This window comes from Nannobrachium achirus (genome assembly GCF_963921795.1).
Source record: "Nannobrachium achirus genome assembly, chromosome: 11".
Lineage (NCBI taxonomy): Eukaryota > Metazoa > Chordata > Actinopteri > Myctophiformes > Myctophidae > Nannobrachium > Nannobrachium achirus.
The window spans coordinates 36,254,923-36,265,932 of record NC_137820.1 but is presented as its reverse complement, the minus strand read 5'-3'; the positions used below and the strand labels follow the sequence as shown (position 1 = coordinate 36,265,932).

General features: G+C 41.5%; 1 protein-coding gene across 1 annotated transcript; it reads right to left on the bottom strand.

The window, feature by feature from the left end:
• Positions 1-2,424: 2,424 nt before the first annotated feature.
• On the bottom strand, positions 2,425-9,366 carry LOC308294913 (scavenger receptor cysteine-rich type 1 protein M130-like). The gene is made up of 10 exons (XM_080737850.1): positions 9,147-9,366; positions 8,204-8,503; positions 7,539-7,844; positions 7,143-7,445; positions 6,701-7,003; positions 6,070-6,219; positions 5,148-5,265; positions 4,511-4,677; positions 3,372-3,518; positions 2,425-2,779 (listed from the first exon to the last, which is right to left on the bottom strand). The coding sequence occupies exons 1-9, from the start codon at positions 9,217-9,219 to the stop codon at positions 3,373-3,375; spliced, it is 1,866 nt and encodes a 621-aa protein (XP_080593976.1). The 5' UTR covers positions 9,220-9,366; the 3' UTR covers positions 2,425-2,779; position 3,372.
• Between the last annotated feature and the right edge of the window lie 1,644 nt (positions 9,367-11,010).

Here is an 11,010-nt window from a genome sequence, read left to right as displayed (position 1 = left end):
TTCAGACTGAGTTACTGCTTCTGTCTGTCTGTGTTGCACCTGTGTTTTCCCCCTTGTCTAGTGTTTATCGTTTTACTGTTTTAAATGTGCTCTATAAATAAGGTGGATTGGATTGGTTAAGTTTAAGGTTAAGGTTAGGCATATAATACTTTTTTTGTAAGGTTATAGTTAGGGTTAGGCTTTGTTATAATGAGCTCCATCAGAACAATGGTACTTCGGAAAAATGGACTGACTGGGCAGTGGTGGAAAGTAACTAAGTAGATTTACTTAAGTGCAAATCTACAAAAAAAATATATATATACTTTTGAGGTATTTGTACTTTACTTGAATTGATTATTTCCAATACTTTTACTTTTACTCCACTACATTTATTTGAACACTTTATTTACTTGTTACTTTGTTATTTTGATTATTAGTACAAAACATTGGTCTAAATCAACCACTTCAGCCCTATTACAGTATATACATTTCGGCCATTTAAAAATTGTTGGGCTTGTATATCTGCTATTTTCAAAAGATGTTTGTACGTACATTTGAAAAAATGAGACATTCTGCATACTGAGTAGTTTTACTGATGGTACTTTAAGTTCATTTTGCTGCCAATACTTTTGTACTTTTTGAATTCCGACACTTTCACTTGTAACAGAGTATTTCTATATTGCAGCATTGATACTTTTACTTGTGTGTCTACTTATTTCCACCACTGACCGTCGGACTAATGCCATGGCACCCTTACAAACTAGAATCAAGGCATCCTTACATAGCCTACTAGAATCAAGGTACTCTTACAAACTAGAATCAATGCATCCTTATATAGCCTACTAGAATCAACGCACCCTTACAAACTAGAATAAAGGCATCCTTAGAAACTAGAATAAAGGCACCCACTCCAGCAATCTTGATCCACACTGTGACAAATGAAGTGATATTAATAAAACATTGTTCTAGAAAAGAAAAGATCAAAAGCTCTTGATGAATTAAAGTCAGTGTGCAAACCACCCTTAGACTACTGGTATTTAAAGAGAGACATACAGTATATGAGACAATAAGTTAAAGTTTGGTGCTACTGTGTTTCTCCAGGCCACCAGAGGGCAGAATGCAGGAGTGGAGTGCATTGCGGTTTATTATGATGTCGTTGGTTCCGGGGCTGAAGCTGGACTGAGTGAAGAAGCAGGAGATCTCCCTGGAGCTCATATCACTTTCATATCACCTCCATCAAGATTTGAACATTAGTCCAAGAAAACGATATTTCCCGGGAAAGATTACCCATTACCCATTATTATCTCAGAAATTGATACAGACTTGACACTGGAGACTAGCGAGAGGGATAACCCCAAAGTCCCAAAACTCAGTCTCTCAACACAACCTTATAGTCTATCTGGAAGCCAAATCACCTATAGTCAACTTAGTTAGTTAATTCATTAAATTAAATCAGGGCCAACCTGTTGTAAAGGTGGCTGATCTTCAGTAGTCGCCACCAGCATTCATACTTATCTTTGTTGATGGGTGAACAGACACAGACACGTACTGTAAACTTGAACTGAAAGTTGGTCTTGTTTTATATGAGGGTTCATATTTTAGATTGTAATTAGAGAAAAGAAAAGATGAGTGTTAAAAGGTTTTCATTTCCTGCTTTCTATCATTTTAGCAATTTTAATGATTTTGATTTCAGTGAGTGGGGGCTTGCGTACAAGTGGCTAAACATGTATTTTTAGACAATACTGAGAAACTGACCCAGTGTTTCAGTTCAGCAGGAACATATACATGTCTGAATCATGTATGTTGGTAACCCAACATAATACAGAGGTCATGACCTATGTGTCCTAAATCATGTACAGTATCTACAGTACAAGGTTGTGGTCCGACCAAATCACAATCATGACAACCGGTCTGTTTGTACAGAATGTGAGTAGGCCTACTTTCTCTCTGGTGTAAATACAAATACAAATATTAAGTCAAATCAAAAGAAGTGGTTATGTCATTGCTTAGGAATTATTAAAAAAGTTAGATCTAAGGTTAGTTTATCTTCCGTTCTACAGCTACTTTGTGTGCCACAAGTGTAGAGGGGGTGAAGTTAGGGGGTTTGTCCGACAGTTTGAGCATCTAATGGAGTTAGGAGGTTTAGTCATTTTTTTTAAAAATACTTTTCATCGGTTCAATATTTGTAAAACCCCACAGACAGACGTATAAAGCACTGATTTATTAAAAGAAACTGCCCAACAGCGACTATAGACCTTACACTGTATTATGGAGTTCAGACATCCGTAAAATTGAACTTAAAGCAAAGAACACACAGGTAAATGACTACAGGATAACTTTATTGATCCTGATAGAGTATTAGACCATTAAAAAGTGTCTAGAGTCATATGGTTCCCAAGGAGGCAAAACTCCAATGTGTAAAGTTTGGCAATCACAAGGCAGGACAACAGTTCTCTTGGGTTTAATCGTACACAAACAGAGACATCAACAAGTATGACTGACATATCTGCTACTAGTAAGTGCTGCATGCTCAAGAACTATAGATTCCACTAGGCTGCACTGCACTGCCATCTATTGACCAATGGTAGTTTATTTTAATGCAGAAGTGAACTGGATACACATCAGTACATTACACAATGCAAAAACAATAGAGGAAGGAGACAACTGTATAATGCAAACAATAAAAAAAATAGTAAAGTTCTAATGCCTTCAAACAGCTATTTTACAACTTTTAGTAGGTGAGAGCCACAGGATATATCCAGGTTGATTGGTCTGTGTAATTCTGCCAGTGCACTGTCACCTGCAAGAACATGCGCACGCACACATATGCACATGCACACGCACGCACGCACGCACGCACACACACACACACACACACACACACACACACACACACACACACACACACACACACACACACACGCACACACACACACACACACACACACACACACACAATGTTAGGAGGTGAAAGTAAAATGATTGTGAAGCTACAGCAGTGACTCAACCTTTTGAGGATCTGGGTGAACATCTCGAAAGTGTTGGTCAGATGGGTGGACGTGGACCGTGTGCTTTTTCAGAGCATGTTTTATTATAATGATCACATTTCAATCATGTTCCGCTTGGATCATTGGAAACAAGTTAAGATACATCTTTATTGGTATCAGAATGAAATCCCATTTATTTTGCTATACGATATGAAAAAGATGTTCATGTTTGGGTGGGATTATGCATAAAAGAACTAAGATTCATTGTGAACACTTGGGGGAGGCAATTACCATGCCCTGAGACCCCAGGCTAACAGCACACTGTTAATGCTCAATGTAAGGGGTAGTGTAACCATGTTTACCTCAGTGTTTAACTGTGCAGTTGTATAGGGGTTGTGTTTATACCTTAGTGTTTATCAGTGCAGTTGTACAGCCTGTTGAGTCCTTCCATGTCATCCACACTCAGCCTGGCGTAATGCTTGACAGGGTGGTTGTCATGAGAGCCTCCCTGGTTCCCACTGTTGATCTTGTTGAAGACGCCATCCTCCTGGCCTACAAAGGTAACACGTCAAAATCAATACACTGAATGTTGTGCGTGTTCGCGTTTGTGCGAGTGTTTGTGCACGTTTGCATGTGTCACGGTATAGTGGTGGTTCCCAAACGTTTTAGCTCAAGACCTATAGTCTTGCGAGGCCACAGCGCTGTTTCTAGGTCAGGCAGTTGCCTCGCACAATTTTCAAATGCTTCCGTCACACAGTCTGGAGCACGGAAGCTCTGATCACGAGGATGTGAAGCCTCCTCTCCACTTCTGTTTCGTCTTTACAGTCGGGCAAATGTATCCTAATATAAATGATGAATTTCTAAGCATAGGCCTATATATCTTGGTGCTTAATAGAAATAAAAAATATATTTTTTCGTGAAAGGAAATGCCAGCTACAGTTACTCGCATTTCAGGAGGTGTACTGTAGTTGTCTGGCTACGCGAGACTATACCAAAGACTCAAAAGAAATATTTGATGAGAAATTTTACTCAAACAAGCGAAAATGGCAAATACAAGCTCACAACGCGTCACTCTGCGTCACGTTGTGAGCTTGTAAATCTGCTATTTTCACTACTTCTTAAACTTAAAAGTTTTTTTATTTTTATTTTTTTATTTGATTCATGAAATACTTCTGAAAAATGTTGGAATTCGTTTAATTCATGAAAAGTTTATAAATGTACTCGCAACCCATAAAAGATTATCCACGACCCAAACATAGGTCCTGACCCACTGTGTCGGAAACAGTGGATAGTGTTTGGTTAATTGCTTGCCAGTGTGTGCTTGTGTTGAGCTGACGTTCAGTTTCTCTGTGTTTGTATCAGTTTGTCTTTCAGTTTGTCTGCCAACCTGTGTTTCTATGTGTCTGTGTGTGTGTGTGTGTGTGTGTGTGTGTGTCTGGCTGTCTGTCTGTCTGTCTGTGTGTGTGTGTGTGTGTGTGTGTGTGTGTGTGTGTGTCTGTCTGTCTGTCTGTCTGTCCTATGTTTTTTGGGAGTAATGATCTTACCAGAGACGACGGTCAGGAGGTCATTGTCCCCGTCAGAGTGGCGGTGGTCGGGGTCGAAGGCCAGGGCGCGGAGCAGCTCTCGCTGGACGCTGTTATGGACAACGCAACCGTGACGACTCAGAGACAGCGTCTGGTTGTAACCACGACGACCAAAGTACGAGTGACACCTGCAACAATCACCCAGAGAGAGAGAGGGAAGACATTTTGTCAGAATGTGCAACAGAACAAACACTACAAGGATTATTATTTTATAACAGTGGTTATCAAACATTTTCATGTCAAGGACGCTCAAATTCATATGTATTTGGCCCCCATTTGAAAATAATTTGTTCCAGACACATTAATTCACAATTCATAATCTCAGTCGCTATTTATTTTATCTACATAGAAGTACATTAATAATACATAATTCTGACATTGGGTTTACATGACAAATGAAAAATAAACTAATGTTAAGAGTTAGCATACTGATTTAATTTCCTTTTTCTTCTAATAAAAGTCCACTTAGATTTTAATTTTAATTTTTAAAACTAAAAGCTGTTAATTTACTCGATACCACAATATTTATTTAGTTATAAACTGGCAGCGAGCTTCACCAATCAAGTTATACGTCAATGTGGCTTCGATCTTCACTCACCCGTCAAGGGACTGGATGTGGAGGTAGTCCCTCTGGTTGGAACGCTGGACAAAGTGGACGCAGGAGAAGCCAGAGAAAGACTTAAGAGCTCCCTGGATGATTAACTTCTCCCTGGGGTCTGTCAGGACATGTCTCAGGTCAGAACAATTAAAATAACATTTTATGGAATAACATTTTCTGGAAAAATGCATTTGTGTATTAGGAACAGTCTTCAAGGATTGATTCGCTGGGGGGAGAAGAGTGTGTGTGTGTGTGTGTGTGTGTGTGTGTGTGTGTGTGTGTGTGTGTGTGTGTGTGTGTGTGTGTGTGTGTGTGTGTGTGTGTGTGTGTGTGTGTGTGTGTGTGTGTTGTGGAATTTTAGAAAATCTTTAAATGTTCAAATCTTTGTTCGTATTAGATGGTACCGTTTTTGTCTACTCTATGCATCTCATAGGAAACCTGCCTACCAATAGTATCATCAGTGGTGGTGGTGGTGATGATGATGGTGGTGATGATGATGCAAGAACAATGGCTTCTACATCAGCATGCTAACTTTCCAGGAAGAGAAAGGCTGTAGTTTCTATTAGAATTTACAATTCAGGCATTTAGTAGACGCTTTTAATCCAAAGCGACAAAATAATAAGCAAGATAATATGTAAGTACATCAACAGCAATACAACAAATGCATAGGAATATCAATCTAGAAAAAACTAGGATGTCTAGGATGAGTGGACTTTTGTCCTGGGGTTTTTAGCGAGGGTCCTGGGGTTTTTAGCTGGGAATCCTCGTTGATGATGTCATTGGCAGGCAGGTTTCTGAACTGTCCACAGCCCACCATTGAGCTGATCTTATGAGCATTAGTGAGGCCCAATTGTATGAATGTTGTGTTGAAGTGCTCCTTTATGAAACTTAAATGCTAATGGAACCCTGGCAGTATACTTACTATAGTGGTCTGCGATGACGTAAGGCACGTTGACCTTGCCGTCCTGTGACTTGTCCCACATGGGATCGGTGCCCCCCTCTTTCTGGTTGTCATCAGTGGTCTCCTCTACAACCTTGGACTCGTCTTCAGTGAGCTCTGTGGACTGAGGACCTACAACAGAGAAAACAGCTTATCTCTCTCTCTAAAGTATTAAAAAAAATCTATCAACCCAATGAAGCCTTGAATTCACGAAGATGTTTTTGTTTTTGTCGAATTCCTAAGCCAATAATTTGATGACCGGAGTCTCAAAGAGTCGCCTTCTGAGTCTCCTATTGACCGATGACCCGGTCATCAAAGTATTGGTTCAGGAATGTGACAGAAACAAAAATGTTTCATGAATTCATGGCTTCATGCAGCCGACATTCTGTGTTTTTATACTGTTATACTAATCCTTTTACTTTACCACCAGGTACATGTTTTACAAGTGGTACCTTACAATAATAATGATAAATATTAACGCAAGCAGAAATTAACAGGTCCAAGCACAGAAGAGGAAGTGACAGACAGACATTCAGCCCCACCGCCCAACCGACCCACTGACTGACAGACAGACAGATAGATAAGAGTGATTGTTGGAGTAAAAGTTTATTACCTGCACAGGTCAGGTCAAATGTGTACATGGAGCTATGAGACTCGACTGTTCCACACTCTCTCAGCGAAGACTCCGACCCAAGACAGAAAGAGTTTGTCCACCATGTAGATTGACGCGTAGCCTTATTAAACATCCTTTCTGTTGAAACTGCAGAACCACAGCCAAGCTGTTTACACACTACAGCTGTTGAGTTCAGGTTCCATTCAGACCAACCACCCACTGGTCTCCACTCTTCCTCATGTTTCATCTCCAGTCTACCAGAACAGTGACTGGTTCCTCCCACCAACCTGACATCATTATCACCTGTAACAGATTAAGGAGTAAAGACAAAATATAATAATAATACATATTCTAACATCATAATCCATGGGTGGATGGATTGATTGATTGATTGATTGATTGATTGATTGATTGATTGATTGATGAATTAATGGTTTGTTACCTGTACAAAATAGGTCAAATGTGAAGAATGAACTATCAGACTCGACTCTTCCACACTCTCTCAGCGAAGACTCCGACCCAAGACAGAAAGAGTTTGTCCACCATGTAGATTGACGCGTAGCCTTATTAAACATCCTTTCTGTTGAAACTGCAGAGCCACAGCCCAACTGATTACACACTACAGCTGATGAGTTCAAGTTCCAGACAGACCAACCACCCACTGGTCTCCACTCTTCCTCGTGTTTCATCTCCAGTCTACCAGAACAGTGACTGGTTCCTCCCACCAACCTGGCATCATTAGGCGCTGTACAGAGACAAGAGAGTAACGAGTAAAAACGATGTAATATGACAGGGACTCTAAAATAATATTCCAAGCACAGTGCAATTTGTGTTTTACCTGAGCAGGTCAGTTCCATAGCCTTGTAAGCTGAGCTGGTGTTTCTAGCTGAGCTTGAGGTTTCACAGTCCAGGAGAGCAGACTCGTTGCCTTCACACTGGAACTCTTTGGTCCACATTGGAGCCTTCACTTCTCCAAACAGCGCCCCCTGGAGGACTGAAGGAGCCCCACAGCCAAGCTCCCTACAGACCACCTCTGCATCCTGCTGATCAAAGTCATCTTCACACACTGAGACCCAGGAATGTTCAGACTTCACCTCCACTCTGCCTGAACACAAACTATTTCCATTCACCAACCTCACAGACTCTGGAGACAGACAGACAGACAGACAGACAGACAGACAGACAGACAGACAGACAGACAGACAGACAGACAGACAGACAGACAGACAGACAGACAGACAGACAGACATTAAACAACTACATAAATCCATGGTTTTGTATTGTACTCCTATATTTAGGGAAATACAAATATCACAACATTAAAGCGGCACTATGTAACTTTTTTTGTGAATGCAATGTTATTTTGTCCAATCTGTATGGTAAAGTATGTTAATACAATATAACATTATACAATCGGGGTGGTTGTATTTTGTCTTCCTGCTCTTCTATCGAGACATTGTGTAAAAAAAAACACACAACCATTAAAGCATTGTTCGCATTTACCTGAACAGTTCACATCCAGTCTGTAGAAGGAATTACTAGACTCCGTTGTTTCACACTCCTTCAGAGAAGACTCAGTCCCAACGCAGGAGGATGTAATCCACCACACTGGGTCTACAGCTGTAGAATGATAACTCCTGTCTGTGGAAACAGCATAGCCACAGTCTAGCTGTCTACACACGACAGATGATGACTTCAGGTTCCAGTACGGCTCATCCGCTGGTCTCCACTTTCCCTGGTGTTTCATCTCCAGTCTACCATTACAGCTACTGGTTCCTCCCACCAACCTGACTTCATCAGGCTCTGTATAGAGAGAAGAGAGTAAGCAGGACAACACATTATATCACTTTCATTCAAAGAAAAACCTCTAGACTAAAATGTATAGGGATGGATTTGATGGGGGATCCATGCCTCTATTTATATCCTCCCTCTGAACATATTTTATCCCCGCTTCTGTTCAGACTTAATTAAATAAATGTAGGCTATGTTAACCACATTAACCCTGGCATCCCTATTTTGCAAAAAAAAAAAAAAAAGATTTGTCAAAATTAGTAAATATTCAGCAAAAATAAAAAAATAAGAGATTACAGAAAGCTGTAGAAAGACAGACAAGTGCAGCATTTTTTGGTTCCTAAAAATAGTATATCCATAGATTTGTGCATGGGTTCAAGAAGTTGGACATGACACATTTACAAGTTGATACAACTAAAAGATAGTCATTAAGTCATCATCTATTTGTGACTGATGGCAACTTTGAAATGTCCACTCTGACACCTATACATCATAATTATGTAGTAAAAACATTTGTCAGTCTTAACCACATCTAATCTGGGGGGAACATTTGCCAGAAATAGCAGTACAGTTGCATCTCAGGTCCGTTTGACTTAAGTATAGAGCATTTATGTAGTAAAACAATATATAGACCTATATACAATAATGGTCTTACCTTGAGCATTCACCAGGTTGAGAGTATGCATGCACATGAACAGGAGGCAGCTTTGTGTTATTATCCCATGCATGGTTTCTGAATCGCCCTGAACTACACAGAGAGAAGATGTTTTTACAAGGACAACGATCGCTCAATGTCTTCCTCAAGTCGGTCTGTCCAGAGTCTCCACAGCGACTGCACAACTGTCAGGGAAAGGATGATTTAGGGGAACGAATGGGCGTCTTATATAGCAAAGATTATGATGCATGATGAACAGACAGCATTTCGGATTGGCTTACAGAATGGAATGTGGAATTATCCGTATTGCCTAATAAAATTAAACAGAGAGAGAGAGAGAGAGCGCGCACTAGTGTGCGTGTGTCGAGTCATAGTGTGTTGCAACTATGAAAAAGTAAAAACAAATAAAACCTTGCAGAACATGTTTGTGTGTGGTTTATGTGCAATTTGGAAACTTGGATCTTCTTATCACAACTCTCCAGAGCAGAGGCCTTCAATGTTTTATCAGGCCAAGGAGCCCTTAGCTGAGAGAGATGAAGCAGGGTCCCTTAGCTGAGATAGAGATGAAGCAGGGTCCCTTAGCTGAGATAGAGATGAAGCAGAGTCCCTTAGCTGAGATAGAGATGAAGCAGAGTCCCTTAGCTGAGAGAGATGAAGCAGGGTCCCCTAGCTGAGATAGAGATGAAGCAGGGTCCCTTAGCTGAGAGAGAGATGAAGCAGGGTCCCTTAGCTGAGATAGAGATGAAGCAGAGTCCCTTAGCTGAGAGAGATGAAGCAGGGTCCCTTAGCTGAGAGAGATGAAGCAGGGTCCCTTAGCTGAGAGAGATGAAGCAGGGTCCCTTAGCTGAGATAGAGATGAAGCAGGGTCCCTTAGCTGAGAGAGAGATGAAGCAGGGTCCCTTAGCTGAGATAGAGATGAAGCAGAGTCCCTTAGCTGAGAGAGATGAAGCAGGGTCCCTTAGCTGAGAGAGATGAAGCAGGGTCCCTTAGCTGAGAGAGATGAAGCAGGGTCCCTTAGCTGAGAGAGATGAAGCAGGGTCCCTTAGCTGAGAGAGATGAAGCAGGGTCCCTTAGCTGAGAGAGAGATGAAGCAGGGTCCCTTAGCTGAGAGAGATGAAGCAGGGTCCCTTAGCTGAGATAGAGATGAAGCAGAGTCCCTTAGCTGAGAGAGATGAAGCAGGGTCCCTTAGCTGAGAGAGATGAAGCAGGGTCCCTTAGCTGAGAGAGATGAAGCAGGGTCCCTTAGCTGAGATAGAGATGAAGCAGGGTCCCTTAGCTGAGAGAGATGAAGCAGGGACCCCTTAGCTGAGAGAGAGATGAAGCAGGGTCCCTTAGCTGAGAGAGATGAAGCAGGGTCCCTTAGCTGAGAGAGATGAAGCAGGGTCCCTTAGCTGAGATAGAGATGAAGCAGGGTCCCTTAGCTGAGATAGAGATGAAGCAGGGTCCCTTAGCTGAGAGAGATGAAGCAGGGTCCCTTAGCTGAGATAGAGATGAAGCAGGGTCCCTTAGCTGAGATAGAGATGAAGCAGGGTCCCTTAGCTGAGATAGAGATGAAGCAGAGTCCCTTAGCTGAGATAGAGATGAAGCAGGGACCCCTTAGCTGAGAGAGATGAAGCAGGGTCCCTTAGCTGAGACAGAGATGAAGCAGAGTCCCTTAGCTGAGATAGAGATGAAGCAGGGACCCCTTAGCTGAGAGAGATGAAGCAGGGTCCATTAGCTGAGATAGAGATGAAGCAGGGACCCCTTAGCTGAGATAGAGATGAAGCAGGGACCCGGACCCCTCAATAGATATTATATAATGTTTCATAGATTTAATAGACTTGTTTGCAGTAGTGGAAAAAGTACCCAAATGTTTTACTTAAAG